General features: G+C 38.3%; 1 protein-coding gene across 6 annotated transcripts in view; it reads left to right on the plus strand.

Annotated features, from left to right (window-relative positions):
• Nucleotides 1–1172: 1172 nt before the first annotated feature.
• The window catches only part of HSF2 (heat shock transcription factor 2), a 114834-nt gene continuing 96210 nt past the window's right edge, over nt 1173–19796 (plus strand). For all 6 annotated transcript variants that reach the window (XM_077162781.1, XM_077162782.1, XM_077162784.1 and 3 more), the window contains exons 1-4: nt 1173–1352; nt 14119–14227; nt 14378–14505; nt 15384–15508. In XM_077162781.1, coding sequence (XP_077018896.1) covers nt 1260–1352; nt 14119–14227; nt 14378–14505; nt 15384–15508 — 455 coding nt within the window. In that variant the 5' untranslated portion in view covers nt 1173–1259. The remainder of the gene's footprint in view (nt 1353–14118; nt 14228–14377; nt 14506–15383; nt 15509–19796) is intronic.

Here is a 19796-nt window from a genome sequence, read left to right on the forward strand (position 1 = left end):
TGAATACAAAGGCAATATTCAATAAATAATTAGTGGTTGATGGAAAAATTCATCAGAAGATGTACAAATTTTATTTTTAACACATTTACATGTACCCAGAAAGTAAAACAATCCTTTGTTGAATATTTTACAAAATGTTAACTATCATCCCTGACTGGTTTGTAAATTCTTATATTTCCATGCTGACTTTTTAAAGTATAATTTGGTAGAATACTTGGTATTTTCAAAGCATTTCACATCTATTAGGCTATTAAAGTCACTAATAAGGTTGAAAGAACAAATATTCTTATTCCCAATGAAGAGATGGGGTAGACTGGGCCAGATAGATTAAGAGACTGCTCTGAATTACACACCAGGGTAATTTAGTATACACAAAGCTGGGTCTGACATTCAGATCTGCAGACTTCTTGTTCAACATCTTTCCATTAAACCAAACTACCTCAAACAAGCAAAAGTATACCTGTAATATATATACAGGAACTTTTTTTTTTAATTGACTACAATAGTATGAATGAGGCTATTTCTTTCCACGCCGAGCTACAGTGAGCTCTGGAAGTTTGCTGAATGGAAAAAATACAAGATGCTTATGACAGCTCCTGGCTCATAATAATAGCTGCTTAGCAATGAATGAGTTTTTTTTTTTAAATAAACATTTTAAAGGAGCCACTTCCTCCCAATGAAAAATTAAGGACGAGGACAAGGTTCATTATTTTTAGGACTGTTTCCATTTGGGGCCTAGCACATCATGCTGAAACTACTGCCTCCCGTGGTGCAAACCACACTTTGCCTGCCAAACTTATGACTCAAAGGCCCTTTAGGGAGTTTTCACAGGATCGCAGCCACAGCCCGGGAACCCAAAGCTGTCCCCACGAGAGGCAACCAACCAGCCCCCTAAACCTGAGGTCCGCTACGCGAAGCGCTCCTTATAAAAGGCGAACGAGCAGGCAGCGCCCCCTTCTGCTCCCACCCCTTTACGTCTGCGACACCCAATCGCTTTACGGTGTCGCCGCGATCGGCTCCTGGGATTGGCCAGGAACCGGACTGGCGGGGGACCGATATACGCGGGTCCAGCGCTGAGACTTGTCCGTCACGTGTGGCAGCCGGGCCTCCCCGCGCGCCTGCCGCGGCCGGCAGTGGGTGGGGGAGGGGGCGGGGCCCGCGCGCCGCTGCGCCTGCGTGGTGGGCGTTCTCGGCGAGCAGCTGCCGCTGCCGCCGCCGCGTTCGGGGCTAGAATTCGGAATCCCTGCGCCTCGTTAACAATGAAGCAGAGTTCGAACGTGCCGGCTTTCCTCAGCAAGCTGTGGACTCTCGTAGAGGAGGCCCACACCAACGAGTTCATCACCTGGAGCCAGGTACGGGCCGGGGCACGGCGGCCTCGGGGACCCCTGAACGGCCGCCTCCTCTCTTCTCCCTCACCTCGGGTTTGTCTCCCGCGGCCTGCGGCCCGACGCGCTCTGCGAGGCCTGGGGCGGCGCGGCGCCTGGGCGTTCGCCCGCGAGGGGGACCCCTGGCATTGTTCGCGCGGGGTGCCGCGGAGGCAGGGCCGGGCTCCGCCGCCTCAGGCCGCGGTGGGGGAGGGGCGGCCCGCGCGGGGCCCGGTAACGGTCCGGCCGGGGGCGCGTTCGGAACCGGCGCGGGAGGCGGCGGCCGGGAGCGCAGGAGCACGTTCCTGCCCACGCACCCTGCGTGCGCCCGCGTGGCTCGCCGAGAGCCCGGGGTCGCCCGCGCGGGGCTCTGTCGGGGGGGATCTTCGCCTCGGCACCTGATTCTCCTCGCAGAAGCGCGCACGGCGCTTTACGCCCGGCGTCTGCGGAAAGGAGGCAAATGTTCAAACCGAGGTTACTGCGTTCCAGTAGGTTTTTGAAATATTACGTTGAAAGTGAAAAATGATTCTTTGAGGACTCTCGGCCTTTTGTACAGCTTTTTAATGATTGTTTTAATAGAAGTGTGACTAGACGGGTGATTCAGTAACTTAGGAGCTAAAATGAATCACCAAATTTCACTCCACTTTACGAGCTGAGTGATACATGAATGTCTTGATTACTGATTTGATCCCAGCTCTGCCACTGAACAAGGATGACCGGAGTCGAGCCCCCAGGCCTGCCTCTTATCAGGATGAGTGGGTTGCCTAGGAGAGATGGAAAGCCCCTTCCAGTTCCAAATACTGAGATTCTAAGAGTGGGTAGATATTTACATCAACCGTGCATTTACGTTAGGATCCACTCCTAGGCTGTTGGGATCAGTTTGTACTGGGAAGTAGATTTCTCCTATTGTGAATAATCAGTTTGGGATATTTTCCTGTGTCGAGTTCTGGAGAAAAGTAAGTGAAAAACTACCTGCACAGTGCCTGGCACTTGTTATGCTGAGTCAATGTTATATCCCTTCCTCCCTTTTCCCCCCATCAGGAAACACAATATTTAGTACATGTAGTTTGGGATACTGTAGCACCACGTTTTGCCTTGTATTTCTGTCATTTGTCCATTTTTTATCTCACTCCTAGGATTTAATTTTCTTGAGGTCAGTATGGTCACCTGGGTCATCATTTTAGCCCCGGGGGACCTAACGTTATATCCTATGTTCTGTTCTTAAACATTTGATGAATTCTGTACAATTCTACAAAGAAAGATGGAAGTAAGGAAGCCAGGAGCCAGCATGTACTTAAAAATAAGCAGATGTCTCATGCTTCTCATCAGTCAGAAGGATTAAAAGTTGACAAGAATGGATCAGCACAGGCTGCTGTTATTCAACCATGTGTTCATGATAGAGATTGGACTGAGATTCTCCACCACACTCCACCCTCCCCCAACTAACTTGATCATACCGTTTTGGTTTGTATAAGCCTTATTTTTGCTGCCTAGAAATGTTTCCCAAATGCGTTGGTTTTATTTAAAGGATATTATGTCAGTGGCAGGTCTAATATATTCTCATTAACCAAAATATCTTGATAGTATTCTTATTTTATGGAAAATGTCAAATGTGGAGAGTTTCATACTAATTCATAAATACATCATTTATGAATAAACAGTCACGTAAAATCATTCTTGTTTGTCCTGTTACTAAGTCTAAACTTAGCTTTAACTATGCATTTTCTAATACACCAATGGGATAATTAAAATTTGAACTCCATGAGGGAAGGAACGGTGTCTATCCCCGTGATAAAATAGGTGCTTAGTAAATGTTTGATGCATGGATGAAATCCCCATAGTAGATGTAATGGAAGTGGTAAGAATGATAAAGATAGAATTATCCCTGAAAAGAATCTAAGAGATCATCTTGTTTAGCATTATCCTTAACGTAGATGAGGATTTGAGGCTTTTTACAGTGTTTCGATTACTTATCCATTACACAGCCAACCAAGATTGGAGGTAAGACTCTAACATAGATGTCCTAGCTTCCAAATAGGCTTTCCATCAGCAGCACTACACGTAATGCCTGTTGGTAGGATATCTAGGTTTATACCAAAATGTTGTTCCTCCACTTTCACAAGTCTGTGGACAACTCTGGATAAATCCTATCTAGGACTAAACTAGTTACTTAGGGCTGCGATCTCTCACTGTTGCTCTTGGATGCGTTTTTCTAAAACCCATGTTAACACTGAAAGGTAAAATTTGAATTAAATAGTGATGTTAGATGGAAGAACAAATTAAGCTGCTCCCATTTTTTAGAAGTTGCTATTTATGGTTGCTTCTGGATTTCTTCAGACTCGTTTTGCTAAACTTACTGTTGAGGTAATTTAACATTTATACTATCTAAGAGAAAATATATTAAGTTTTTTTTAGACGCAGCAGATGTTTTGGAAACCAGGCAATCAATCGTCTATGTAAATTTTTTCTAGTCATGAAAAATAATTTACTTGTCTAGCTTGAGTGCAAGTCAAGGGGAGTAAACTACTAACTGAAGTTTTGAAAGCTTAGCTTAGTATTTCTGAAAACTTTAAGATAACTTTAGTTTTCCTTGAAACATATAATGGGACAGAATTGAAAAGTGAATTTCTCATCATTAAATGTAGAAATATATCCTGAGCAACCAAAATTATTATACTACATGTTTTGACCCTAAAATAATAGAAACATCTATATATTCAGAATGCCTTTAAGAAAACATATACTGTGCATATTTCACTCATTCCCATAGTCTTCCCATGGAAGTTGCTTTTTTTTTTTTCCTTTTTTCTTTTGGGACATTTTCTATAGCTTCAAAATTTTACATAGCTATTTTTGGCTCTGATTAGGAAGTCTACTGCGAAAATCAAGGGCAGAAATAGTACCGTCAGACAAAAGTAAATCTTTTAGATATAACAGAGTCCTAAAGAAAGGGTAGGGATTTAGATTTGAAGCAACTGTGGAAACTTGATAGGGGAAGAGGTTGTAAAGATTAAATGGAAGTTCTTGCCATTGATAGTGAAGAACAGGCTTTACTGTTAACTGAAATTTGATACTCCATATATGTTGAAGTTAAGCGGTTTATAGGGAAAGAAATGGAAGGTCTTTGCCAGTTTTCTTACTTCTGTCCTTGCTGTTCAGATTGCTTTAGAAGAACAAGTGATTTCCTCTAGAAACCTTTATCCATATGTTTTACCTTTTATGTGCCCTTTCCGTCCTCAACTTTCCTGTCCCTCTCAAATTTAGTGAAGGTAATCCGGAAATAGGTGTGAGGGAAAGGGAAAAAATCAGAATTAGCCATTGTTTTCTGTCTTGGGTTAATTTGAGCATTAGGCCCTTTAGATTTCCAAGTGCTAACACTGCATTATTACAATATTCCTACTCAAAAACAAGAAAGGCCACAAAATGTATCAAGATAGAGGTAAAAATCCAACTTAGTTGGGCCTGCAGAAAAGTTGAAAGATTCAGTGGCAAGTACTTTTTACTTACGTGTATTAGAGAGAGAGAAGTTATAGACTTGTTATAGAAGTGTTACAAATTTCTCTTGCTAAAGTGTTTCAAGGTGATAGGTTTGAAGTATTAGACTACTAGTAATAAGAATATTTGTGGTGTTTTAAACCAGGAGTGCCAAATGGTTAATTTGGGCAGTAATGAATGTTAGAGCACTTTAAAAGCATGCCAGCATTTGTTGATAAGGCTTAAGGAGAAACTGACCATCTCTTCCACCCCACCCAGTGATCTGCTCCTGGTAAAATGTTTAAGGACCAGGGAGAATTCTGTTGTGTATTGCTTGAACCTCACAGGTTTAAGTGGCAATACAGTGAAATTTTACACTCCAAGAAGTTATTTACTAGTTTTATCGTGGAGACTGAAGAAGTACATGAACAGAGACTCAGAATATGAGTGAAGGAGGGGTATATGTGTATACAACAGAGAGAGCAGATATGAGTGAGACACATTTCACTTCGCTTGATATAATCCAAAAGTTGAAAATTCTAAAAGTGTAATTCTGTCCATTATGACCGACAATTCATTCTTTCAGTCAGTCACAAATATTGCAACTCTTTTATAACTAAGCAGTGTGCTAGGTACTGGGAATTCATTCAGTAGTAAACCAGAGTCCTTGCCTTCATGGTTCCGTTTTACTGGAGAATATTGATAATTAAAAAGAGAGAAAACACAAATAGTATAATTTCAGTTAGTGATAAGTACCACGAAGAAAATAAAGCAAGATAAAGAGAGAGTGTAGCAGTCAGGGTCCAAACAGAAAATAAAAACCACCCAGTATTTTTAACTGCAAAAAGTTAAAGAATTTCTAACTATAATGGGGGAATTGGAGTAAAGAAAACTTGGAAGGATATAGGAATGAGAGATTTAAGGAGCAGTTACTACTGCTAGGGCTGAGATAGAGCACCCTGCTAACACCCCTCCCCCACTCTCCACCTAGCTAAGATTCAGAACTTGTTGGAGAGGGTATGGTCATTTCTCACTGAATGGCAGAGAAGACACTGGTGCCGCTCTGGTGAAACTTAATGAAAATTGTCCTTCGGAACTTGTCTAGAAATATGACCTCTAGGGTAGGGGTTTGCAAACCACTGTGCCATCTGTTTTGTAAAGAAACTTTAACTGTAACACAGCCATGCCATTTGTTTACGTATTGTCTATAGCTGGTTTCCTGCCTCAAAGGTAGACCTTATGACCCACAAGCTTAAAATATTTACTGTCTGGCCTTGTAAGGAAAAGTTTGTCGACACTTTCTCTAAGAGTGTCATAGAAAACCATTCATGGGGAGATGTCTTGCCAAAAGCATTCTCCTTTGAACCCCCCCCCCCCCCAAGGAAGTAAGGAGGGTGCCAGGGGAAGCTGTTGGCCGTTGGATACTTCGAATTTACCATATGCTATCAGAGCTAGGTACTGGATGAGCTGCCTGTGCTATAGAAGCCTGCCAAAAACACACTGGAACCAAGAAGGAAAACGCCTTCCTCTTACCGTATCTTTCTAGTACCCTATACTGACAAAGGTTTAGCCCTAGAAAAGGAAAGATATTTAAAGGACCTATCACCATTTTTGCAAAACAGACAAGGAAGAATGAGTTTGGAGCAATAAATTGATAACTGGCACATAAACAGATTGGGAGTTCTAGGTATTTTAAATAGGTTGACAAGGAAGTCCTCTTTGAGGAAGTGACAATTAGGCAGATACGTGAATGATTAGAAAGAATGGATATGGGGAATGGCAAATATAAAGGCACAAACATAGCATGTTCAAGGAAGCAAAAAGGCTCATGTTGTTGGAGTATCTTTCAAGAATGAAAAAGTAGTACACAGTAAGGTTAAGGATATAGGCGGGAGCAGATAGCATAGGACAGGCCTGTGATAAGGAGATTGGAGATAAGAGAACCAGTTAGAAGACCACAGTTTCCCAGTATGGTATTGAAAATAATGGTGGCTGTGACTAGGATAGCGGTACTGGAAGTGGTGAGAAATAGTTGGATTTTATATCTACTTTACAAGGAGTGACGTTAGGACTAGCCAATAAATTGGTTGTATTTGAAGGGGGACGGAGAAGAACTAAGGATGACTTAGACTTGAGCAACAGGATGAATGATGCCATTTGCTGAGATAATTAGGACAAATACAGGTTGAGGGGTTTGTTTTGACCATATTAATTCTTAACTAAAAGTGGGTCACTGGTATTATTTGAAAATTGTTTCGTTCTGTTTCAATTTCATTGACTTCATTTAGTCATATGGCCACACCTAACTTCAAAGAAGGTGTGAAAGTGCAGAGTTAGGAAGGAGAACAGAAATATTTATGAACAACCTAAACAACTTCCACCCTTCAAGATTGGAGCTGGAAATAAATATTTGTAGGTGGAAAAGCTATGATACTGGATAAGATCATATGGGGAGACATAGAAAATAGAAGGAACTGAGAGATGGGGTATTCCAATACTGAGAAGAAACAGTGAGAAAGAAAGAAAACCAAGAGAATGACATCGTAGAAGTTAGTGGAAGAAAATGAATCAAGAAAGAGAGAATGATCAACTCTGTCAAATGCAGCTGGGTGATTGAGTTGTATGGGGTCAGAGTTGATCACATCATAAAAATCATCTTAATTTAGGTATAACCATGGATTGACTTGAATTCCATGTCATAAATTTGAACTCTGACTTATAGGTGTTGAAGAACCACTGCAGTTTTAAGGAAGAGAGGAATTTTATCCAACCTGTTTTTTTTAAACTTTTTTTATTGTATATTGTAACATATATGCAAAGCAAAGAAATAAAAAAGCAATAGTTTTCAAAGCACTCTTCAAAAAGTGGTTGCAGGGTAGATCCCAGAGTTTGTCATGGGCTACCATATGATCCTCTTGTATTTTCCCTAGCTGCTCCAGAATATAGGATGCTAGTGGGCTTAAATACTTTTTTATCATCACAATCAACTTTTTTTCCCTCTTTTTTTTTTCGTGAACAATAATATATATACAGAAAATTATAAATTTCCAAGTCCAGCACCACTGTTAGTTGTAGAACATATTTTAGACTTTGACATGGGTTACAGTTTCATAATTTTAGGTTTTTACTTCTAGTTGCTCTAAAATACTGGAGACTAAAAGAGATATCAACTTAATGATTCTGCATTCATTTTTATTTGTTAAGTCCTATCTTCTATGTTTAATTCCACCATCACCTTTGATCTTTCCATACCTCTCATTGGGGTTGTTTGGGCTATGACAATTCTAAATTTTTGATATTGGAAGGGTCTGTCACTAATATGAGGTAGGGAAATGGAACTATCTGATGTTCTGGAGAGACGGGTTAGGTTTTAGGACTTATCTGGGCCTCCCATCTGGAGGTTGTAGGTTTCTGGCAAATTACTCTAGTGCCTAGAAACCTTATGGAATCCAATCTATTTTTAATTTATTAAGTTAATCTTGTCTGGATTGCAAAGATGAGATACTAGCTTCTAGGAGTCCACTTACCAGGTATTGACAAGTCCTGGCAAGTGGTGATTGAACTCAGTGGCAGTGAAACTTACAAGAAGAAAGGATGGCAAACAGGGCTTTTATGATCGGTTGGGTATTGTGGAGAGAAAGGAGAAGAGTCAAGAATGACCCTAAAGTGTTTGACTTGAGTAAATTTGGGGAGGGGAGATGTTTAAAATTGGTGCTGTTTACTGAGTTAAAAAAGAAAGTAACACAAAAGAAGTGAAATTCATTTCAGGGCAAGTTGAATGTGAGGTCTCCATGAGACATCCTAAAATAAATTTCGCAAGAGTAGTATGGGGAGTAGAATTTTGGAAAATATCAACATTTAAAGGATAAAAAAAAAAAACTTCTAGAAATCAGTGTCATGAAAACCAAAGAGTATTTTATGGAGGAAGTATCAACTATGACAGTGAAATGAACTGCCTCAAAACATCTATTAAACATGGCTATTATGATGCCATTTTCTTTATTTTATAAAATATATTTTATAGAGCCAGAAGAATAATGACACACGTGTCATAATGCATAATATAACAAACATCTGTTCATCTACCAACTCTGGAAGGAGAATATTCTCTGTTGATGAAATTTTAGTTGTTTTCAGAGAGCTGCTATGAATGTTCTTGTTCACCTCCCCAGGTGTATATACCTACATGTAAGAGCGGAATTGCTGGAAGATAGGGTATGAAATGTTGAACCTCAGGATAGTAACATTTGTTTTCCAAAGAGATCAAACCAGCTTATACTCCCACTATCCTTGGATGAGATTTTTCGTTAGTCCAGATATTCTTTAAAGCCTGCTATCATTTTTCTTAATTTTTAACGATCTAGTGAGTGCAAAGTGTTATGTCACTGAGGACTTACATTTCCCTTAATATTAATGGGCTTGAACAACTACATGTTTATGGGCCATTTGTGTTTCCTGTTCTGTGGAATGTTTATCTTTCGCTCATTTTTCTGTTGGGTGGTTTGTTTTTATTATTTATAGGAGTTCTTTCTGTATTCTGGATATCTTTTTTTTTTTGTTATGTGTTACGTGTATCTTCTCCCAGTTTGTGGCTTGATTTTTTTACTTTCTTTTGATGAGTAGAAATTTTAAATCTCAGTTATAGTTTAATAGAAAAGTCTTTTTGTAATTTATCCTTTTTTATTTCTTCAAGATAGTTTCCTCTACTTTCTCTCCAAGGAGAGAAAGATTATATTCCATCTTTCTTATTTTTTTTTTTGTAAGTTTTAAAAGTTTGCATTTCATATGTAAGTCTTTAATCCACCTGGCATTGATTTTGGTGGGTGGTATGAGTGACCCAACTTCATTGTTTTTCATATAAGTATTTAGCTGTCCTATACACTTTTTCAAATAGTTCCTCTTTTCCCCAGTGATCTGTATTGCCATCTTTGTCTTATATCAAAATTACATGTAGATATTATGGGTTTTTTCCCTTGGTTCTCCATTGGAAAATTTATCCTTGTGTCAGTTTCATATTATCTTATAAGTACCATATGTTCACTGTTTGTGCAATGTCATACTATCTTAATTACTAAAGTTTTCTAAAAAGTCTTGATTTTTGTAAGACAGATCCAGAATGCTTTGACTATTGTTGGTCTCTGCGCTTTCATATACATTTTAAAATCCAAGTTCCCAGTTTTAAAAACCACTGTTGGAATTTTTGTTGGAATGGCCCTGAAATTTTTAATTAAATTATGGAAAATGAATACCTATGATATTGAGTATTCCCATGAATAAGTCATACTGCTAAATTCATTTTGTTTTGAAATAGTTTTATTTTTGCAATTAGGTCTTACACATCTTCATTAGATTTCATCCTGGTTATCTTCTAGATATTGTAAATAATGTGCTCCTCCTTTTTAAAATTTACATTTTCTAGCTGTTGCTGGTAAATAGAAATGCAAGTGACTTTTGTATATATTGATCATAAACCAATGAGCTAATCACTTTACTGATTTGGTTTCTCTGTATGTGCAACCATAGCACCTATGAATGACAGCTTTGTTCCTTCTTTCAGGACCTTATGCCTTCAATTTTTCTTTTTTGCAGTGGCTCAGATCTCAGTTGTGGTATAAATAGAAGCAATAATATGAGATTCTTGCCTTGTACTCAATTGTAAAGGGAATGTTTTTAATGCTTCTTTCCCACGTACATTACTAGGCATTCAAATTTAGAATTTTACATATATCATCTTGATAATAACGTCAAACTTCACTGGATGGGGGAGGGGTTTGCTAGGATAGAAAAGGCTGGCTTTAGGGGTCTAGGAAATGAATTTGAAATAGACAGTGGGTTTGGAACATACTGAGATAAAGAACATTGTGTAAAAAAATGTTAACAATGGTAAACTCAAGTTTGAAATTTGAGGAGGTCAGGAACATAAATAAATGTGATAATCCTCGTGCATAATAAAATCAGTAATCCAATACACGGTACGAATGAGAGTCCTTGAGGAAAGCGTGTAAAAGGTGTCATGATCGCGGATAGGACCCTGGAAAACATACCTACCTTTTATTGATGGGTGAAGAAAATTGAAGGGGATAGGCAACCCAATGGAGTATAGTACCAAAGCCAAGAAAGAGAGTATTTTACTCTACTCAGGATTTAGAGGAAAGTAAGGGAGAGGGAAAGTCCTTTTGAGATAGGACAGACTAGAGCATATATCCCATGTATTCTGAGAGGAAAGGACTCAGTAGACAAAGTGGAAGAGAAGCATGAAATTAAAGGAAAAGAGAAATGGATGAAATTTTGTAGAAAATTTGAGACAGTGATATAGGAATTCTGCTAAGCTATTCAAATACAAAACTGATATGTACCTGAAGTTAACTTGCTGAGAGTAAAGGATCAAAGTGGATTTTGAGGCCTTGAGATGTATGTGCATGTCATTTAGTTGCTGAGTAAAAATATGACCAACAGTATTGAAGGCCCAGCTCAGGAGTAAAGTAGCCTTACTCCAACACAAAGATTGGTTACACTTGTTCACAAAAATAGACAGACTAAATGTAACTACTTAACTGTGACCTGTTGTGATCTCTTAAGGGTTTTGAAATCAAAGGGTGACATTTTGATATATTGGCTAGTCTTTTCATAGAAAAGTAACTAAAATGATCAAGGAAGAAGTTCCAGAAATCACACAAAGGCTTAATGGAGTTATGATTAATATCACAAATTGTGGTATCATAAAGCAGTGGAATTAGAAGGAACTTAGAGGCCTTTTTCCTTATGTAACAACTAGGGATACTAAGGCATAGAGAAGCAACTAATTATTCAATATCTCAGAACTAGTAGTAGATCTGATTTCCTGAGATTCATCCCAGACTCTTAGCCATATTGTACTGCTGCTGATTTCTGGGTTCTAGTGCTGAAAAGCAACTTATATAGAAAGTAGTCACTTTCATAGTTCTTGCTAAATTTAATGAAACATTCCAGAGGCTAAAATTGCAAATAATTTTAAAAGTGGCTTTGATATAAACAGTGGACTCTTGAGTGAGACCATAGTGTTATCATGTGTATTTCTAAAGTAAAGCATGGTGATGACTAACAATTCAAACAGTACTTCAGGGCACAAGGAAGAATGTAGAAATGCTCCTTTTCCCTATGTGCCATTTCCACTTGTCAAAGGATTTGTTTTTTTGTTGATTGTTTTTTTCTTAAGTGTGTGTGGATTCTTTTCTGGGAACTATCCACAATAATGAATAGCTTGTGAGAAATATATGTATATGCACCACGGTCATTTTAATTCAGATGTGTTGATTTTTGTTTGGTGGTTTCTGGTGTTTGTATTGTTACTGTTAAAAAATAGGGCTAGAGTGAATTTCCTTGTGCCCTTTTTTTTTTTTTTTTTTTTGATTTGTGCAGATATATCCTATGGATTAACTTCTTTGCAGTGGAATTACTTGGGCAAAGATGTATGCATTTTTAATTTTGGTAGTTATTCCCTAGTTGCCAGTAAATAAATGTTAAATTTTGCAGTCTAATATGTGAAAATGATTGTTTTGGCGTACATTTCTTCAATTATGAATGAGATTGGTCTCTTCTAAAATTTCCATTAGGTTTTCTTTCTTAATGATTGGGAGGTTTTAGTTAATATAATTAACCCTTTGTCATTAGTGTTTAAAATGTATTCATTATGCCAGTGTCTTTCTACTCTATTGAATGATTTTTATTTTTATACTCTTATCACAGTTATGATTAGGCTTAGACATAGGTAATAGAAATCCAGGCAACAGTGGCTTAAATAAGATAGAAGTGTATTTCTCTGACCTGTTTACCTGGACTTATTTACTCCATCTCACAAAGTGGTTGTTGGAGCCATAGCCATTAGCACCAAGTTCCAGGTGGGAAAATAGGATGTGGGAATTTGACATTTTGATCTTTTCTCCTTTTAGGAGCTTTTCAGTAAGTCTTAGCCAGTATATTCTACTTATATCTCAACTGCCAGTCATGTTATTTGGCCACCCCTGTTTGCAAGGAATACTGAGAAATATAGTTGAAGTACAAGAATGTGCTTCTGTTAGTAAGGAAATAGAGGAGACTGGAGATTGGGTAGATAGCTAGCAGTCACCATAAATAGATTTATTCATTTTTATCTGTATGCCTTCTAAGTTTAGTTTATAATGTTTCCAAAAGCTTATTTTGTAAAGAGTGAAATAACAGTGAGTTAGCATTGAGCCTTTGTATTTTTCCTCCAAAATGGAAAGTTTATTAAATAATCTCCCTTAATGATTTTCCCTCCTGAGCCAGCTTTACTTACTAACAATTAAGTTTTCTAACGTATTTGCTGCTTTTTATGACCTCTCTAGCCTGTGCATTCGTCTTACTATCCTTTCTTTAGTGTAAAACTCTTGTAAATACTATGATTTTATAATCTGTATAGGGCAGGGTTAAACAATTTCCCTCACCCCACTCCCTGCCAATCTTTTTCAATATTTTCTTGGTTGCTATTACATAATTACTTTTTAAATAAGCTTTAGTATCTAATTGGTCATGTTAGGTTCTCTTTATTTCCTCTCAAAAACAATTTTTTTTAATTGTGCAAGAGTTGAATATATTGATTAATTTAAGAGAATTGTCAACATTACTATGTATTTATTTTGTCCCTTTGTAGTGTTAAGGTTTTCTTAACAATTCTTTCTATTTTTTAAGACTTATTGTTAGATACTTAATCTTTTTCTATTATGGATGGGGTCTTTGGTACCATTTTAGTTTCAAACTTTTTTTGTTTGTTTAGAGGAACACTGGTGACTTAGTTTAAATACCAGCTATCTTACCGAATTATTTTCTAGTTTTTCAGTAGATTATATGGCTATGGTTATATCTCCTGCAAATAACGATGAAATGCTGCTTTCCTTTCCAAATTTATTTTATTTGTTTTTGTCTAATTGCATTGGCTATACTTTAAAACAGTGTTAATTATGCTGGCTACGTAGTGTTTGTTTGTTTGTTTTTCTTGTTTCTGATTTAATGATAAGTCTTCTAATATTTTACCATGGAATAAAGTCCTGGCTTTTGATTTGAAACATACTTCTAAGCTTTTGAGATAGACATCGGAAAGCTTATTTGCAGTTTGACATTGACTCTTGTTGCCATTAATGGTAATGGAAGCTTGGTCTGAAGGTATCGTGGAATGACAGCCCATGACCACTAGAGTTTTTGAGTTTGCCCGCAACAGTTTTTAAGTTCGTTATGTACCACCATGTGTCAGAAGACCTTAAATAATTGACATTTTGTTTTGTTTTAGAATGGCCAAAGTTTTCTGGTTTTGGATGAACAAAGATTTGCAAAAGAAATTCTTCCCAAGTACTTCAAGCACAATAACATGGCAAGCTTTGTGAGGCAACTGAATATGTGTGAGTATAAATATCAGTTTATGTGGAGTCTGCTTTTAACCACTTATTAAACGATTTTTCCCCATAAGACCGATAAACGGCATTCCATATAAGAAACACTAAATTTAACTTTTGTCCATTTTAGTCATTTGAATTTTGAATCTTTTTCAGATGGCTTCCGTAAAGTAGTACATATCGACTCTGGAATTGTAAAGCAGGAACGAGATGGTCCTGTTGAATTTCAGCATCCTTACTTCAAGCAAGGCCAGGATGATTTGCTGGAAAACATTAAAAGGAAGGTGAGCTATTGTTAACATGAATTAATTAATTAGGGCATAGCCATATTGTATGGTTGGCCAAGATTTTAATTTCACCTGTTGTAATAAGATTGTATAAAAATAAACGGATTTTCTTTATTGGGATGACTTAGACTTAATAAATCTTTAAATTGCTTCTCTTCATTTTGTTCTTTCCCTGAGCTCAGCTATACTGAAAACTCAGTCTTCAAACACTTTCTATAGGGAAGGCAAATGTTTACATTCTGAGAGAAGAGTTATTGGCTATAATGGGATGACTCACTCCTAATTTTGCTAAAAAATACGTAAGCACCTACTAGATTTAGAATGTCAGCTCCCTTGGGAACTTTATATTTACTGCTGTATATCCAGTACACAGAATGTCCCTGGCACAAAGTAGGCACTTAGTAATGCATTTTTGAATGAATGATATATTTTGTTGAAATAAGATATTTTTACCATATCCATAAAAATGGGAGGTAAAAAGGGTGGTGGACCATGAAAGCCAGTGGTGTAGCATGCATCTATTGCAGTGTGAATTTAATTAAATGTGGAATGTGGTAATAAAGAGGCTTGGGAAAATTACTGAGAGTTTGGCAGAAGCAAAAAAAAAAGAAAAAACTCCTAAGATATTCCTGTTCATGGAAACCTCCCCACATTTTAAAAACAAACTTAAAACCCTGATTATTCCTTGCCTTCTCTCCTTTTTATACATGAATTTTATTCTTTCCCTAGAATCCTATCCTAGGATTTTGAAACCAAATCTCTCTTCCTGAGCATACTATAAAACCTCTTATAATAGGGAAGCTTTAAATTATAATCATGGCAGTTAGTATTTGTTTTTGGTTTTGTTTTTATTCCTAAATTTGCTCTTTGAAAAGGTTTCCTCTTCAAAACCAGAAGAAAATAAAATTCGTCAAGAAGATTTAACAAAAATTATAAGCAGTGCTCAGAAGGTTCAAATAAAACAAGAGACTATTGAGTCTAGGCTTTCTGAATTGAAAAGGTAAAGTATTATTTCCAAACATAATTTTAATGTGGGGATTGGGGTGTGGGTGTGTGTATGTGTGAAGAATTGGAGGTTTTCTGGTGTTTTATGTACTTGTATCACATTGCTGAAGCCAAGATTATAAGTTGTTTCTCTGCAAGGATTGACTCCTTTTATTTTGATTTGTGTAGACAAATTTGCGTAGACAAAATTGTGTGGACATTACCCCAATATTACATTTTAATGATATTGGTTAAAAGAATGTATAAACTTAAGGCATATCGAAATACTTTGATACACAAGTCTTACTGATAGAAACAGTAAGTCTTTAAATTGATATAGAAAATAGGATTCTACTTAGGTAAGCTCTCATAGGAATGTCACACACAATTGAGGCTGCACAAGCCATAAAATACTGCAAATGTTACCCATCCATTCTTTTTGGAGATTTTTTAAAGACTACCCTGTGTCCGCAAGAGGCTTGTTCCACAAGAGGCTTGCCCTACTTGATTATTTTTTTTATATAGACTTCAGAAAGTGCAGTTCAAACCCTTTATTAACAGGAGGATGCTTTTTTTTGTTTGTTGTACTACAAGTCTGGGCATCCTTATTTTAATTTGCCACAGTAAAGCACTTAATATGTAGGTTGTCTTTGATGCCTTCTCATCATTATCAGTGTGCTAACATTTTCTAACACATTGTACTTTCAATAAAAAATGGAGAATGAAGAGAAACTGTTACATAAATTGTTGGTTTGAAATACTACTAGATATGCTTTTGTAAAATATAAAGCATTTTTGACATTTGCATATGCTTTTGTTTGAAACAGATCTCAAGATGGTTTTAGTATCTGACAACTACAGATACTAAACTACAACACTTAGTTGGCTTTGATGCATACCAAATTATCTGTGTGATCTTGTGTGAGTCCTAATATCTGAGCCTGAATATCCTAAACTATAAAATAGAGATGATGATAATTCCTTTCTTAAAACATTTCAGAGAAATTTAAATTAAATAGTATACATAAAAGTCTTAAGATAATGCCTGGAGCAAAGGAGGTACTGGGTAGGTGTCACTTAAATTTAAAAAGTGTTACCTAAGGTGTTCCACAAAGCCTGAATTCACTTTAGCCATAGTTAAAAGGTTAGTTTATCTTTCACCCATAAAGTAATGAACCAACAATGTATCTTGCAGTGGATTTTTAGCCTTGACAACAAAACACAAGTCACAAAAGAAAAAAAATGATAAATTAGACTTCATCAAAATTTTGAATAATCTACGCATCAAAGGACATTATCAAAAAAGTGAAAAGACAACCTATAGAATGGGAGAACATACTAGGAAACCATATATCTGATAAGTATTTAATATTGAGAATACAGAGAATGCCTACAACTCAATAACAAAAAAAAAAAAAACCAAGCCAATTTAACAGTGGGCAAAGAATTAGAATAGACATATCTCCAGAGAAGATAGACATAGAGCAAATAAACACAGGACAAGATACTCAAAAGCATTAGCCGTTACGGAAATGCAACTCAGAAGTATGGTGAGTTCCAGGAACATAACAGAATAGGAGAGGTCAAGTTCACTACTGCTCCAAGTAACATCTAGAGAAGTGAGGGGAAGGCTACTGGGACAGCAATTCCAGGGTGTAGGTGACCTGGGAGAGTCTTCTGCACCACGTAGGGAGGCCTTGCTTGCAAAAGCTGCAGAATTGAGACATGGAGAACCAGAGGTTGTCCAGCTGGTGCAAACAGCCTAACGCACCCCTTTCAAAATGGAAGCCCAGAGCCCTCATGAGGTGCATGGACAGGGAGATGGGGACAAGGAAGCAAGCTGAGCCACATTCCTTGAACCTGCTGTCTTCATGCATGCTGCCCCACCCCGTGATTCTCTCCATGCACCTGAACCCCATCACCAACCCCACCGTGCCTGCCTGCCCTAGCCCGACCTTACAATCTTGCCCCACCACTCTGAAGACCTGTGTCCAGCCCCTCGACCACCACCTTCCCCTCCCTGTCCCCTGCAGACAGTTGTCTGCACATTCGGGCTGTGGGCGCTCACCCATCCCCAGCCCAGACAGTCACATAAGCTTGACCTACCCACTCTGAGCTTTGCACGTGTATATCGGCGTCCAGACCCCGGATATGCAGACACATACACACATACTCCCACCATGTCCCCCCAGCTCTGGGCAAGTACTGACCTGTGTATCCAGTCCACACTCACCCCCAGCCCATGCAGACACAACCCCACCCTTTTGCACCTAAATTCTATAGATGTGGACACCGGGGTCCTAGCCTCCAGTCCAGGCCTGTGCACAGCCACATCATCCCCTCTGGGCAACCACGCATGCATGCACTGACCTCTTGATCCCTTACTCCACTAACCCTGCCCTGCGCATTTGCACACCCTTGCCCCACCCTCTGGCACAACTGCCCCTGACCCACGTTCCACAACCTCCATGACCTGTGCCCCTCCCCTACACACACACATCCACATCCCAGCCCCCTTGGACCTCTCCCCTTGTGCTAGGACATACTCATGCCCTGCCCTCCCTGTATCCCAACCTCTGTACTCTGTACCCCACACCCAGATGTCCACAATCCCCACATTCCAAGCTTCTATCCGCATCCTGCCTGCACACCAGCCCCCATGCACCCACACAATCCCCCATCCGGCTCCCTATATGCCCTACCTCCGTGTTTCCCACACTACACCCTGCTTCTGTATTCCAAGGCCTGCCTGAGCTGTGCCCCACTCCCACAGCCCCTGCATTGCACCTCTATGGCCCTGCACCCCATACCCCACACTCAACAGGCACCAGGTTAGCATCTCCAACCCATGCCTATACCTGCGCCACAACCTATTAGTTCACTGTTCCCCACCCCACACCCAGCATCCTGCTCCAAATCCATCCGTAAGTACAAAGCTCTAGGCTACTGAATGAAATCAACTTCCAGAGTAACCCTATCAAGATATGTACATGACTCAAAGGCAAGAGAAGATCTCTAAGCGTATGAAGATTCAGAGAGATATAGCCCAGCTTAATGAGCAAATTAAAATATCAATGGAGATAAACAGACTTTGGAACACTAATCAAAAATGTTCGTATGACTCTACTAAATAAAATGAAAACAAGACCAAGAAAACACTAGAAGATAAAGAGGAATTTGAAAGAATAAATTAAAAAATAGCAGGTAGATTGAAGATGCTGTAGACCACATCAAAAATGAACCATAAAACAGCAGAATTGAAGAGGCAAAAGAAAGAATATGCAAACTAGAGGACAGAATAACTGATTTCAAACATGCAAAAGGCAAAAAAGATGGAAAAAATTGAATTGGATCTCAGAGAAATGATAGAAAAAACAAAGTGCAGAAATAAAAAAAAAAAAAATCAGTGTCCCAGAAGAAGAAGAGAAAAGGACTAGGAACATTAATTGAGAATATAATGAGGGAGAACTTCCCAACCATTATAAAAGACATAAATAAGCAAATCAAAGAAGCCCAACAAACTCCAAATAGAATAAATCCAACTAGGCAGGACACATACTATTCAGTCTGTCGGATATTGAAGAGAAGCAGAAAATCCTGAAAGCAGCAAGAGAAAATCTACTACATACAAGGGAAACCACATATGATTGAGTTTGAACTAGTAAACTGGCACTATGGAGGCGAGAAGGCAGTGGTATGATATATTTAAGATCCTGAAGGAGACAGGCTTCCAGCCAAGAATTGTATACCCAACCAAACAGTCCTTCAAAACTGAGGGAGAGATTAAAAATTTCACAGACAAATGCTAAGAGAATTTGTCAACAAGAGACTGACTGTACAAGAAATACTAAAGGGAGTTCTGCCAGCTGAAAAAAAAAAAAGAAAAAAAAACAGGAGAGGGAGGTCTGGAGAAGGGCATAGCATTGAAGAGTACCAGTAAGGTTAAAAAAGAGAAAGATGGAGAAGAATTTATAGATCTGACAAATAAAATCCAAAAGATAAGGTGGTGGATTCAAGAAATGCCTTTACAGTAATAACTTTGAATGTTAACAGACTAAATTTACCAATTAAAACATGCAGATGGGCAGAATGGATTAAGAAATATAATCCAGCTATGTGCTGTTTGCAAGTGACTCATCTTAGGCACAAGGATGCAAATACATTGAAAGTGAAGGGATGGAAAGATAAGTTCCATGCAGGCTGTAACCTAAAGAAAGCCAAAGTAGCTATACTAACATCAGAGCAAATAGACTTTAAATATAAAGACATCATAACAGACAAAGAAGGATATTGCTAAAAGGATC

Source organism: Tamandua tetradactyla, chromosome 5, assembly GCF_023851605.1.
Source record: "Tamandua tetradactyla isolate mTamTet1 chromosome 5, mTamTet1.pri, whole genome shotgun sequence".
Lineage (NCBI taxonomy): Eukaryota > Metazoa > Chordata > Mammalia > Pilosa > Myrmecophagidae > Tamandua > Tamandua tetradactyla.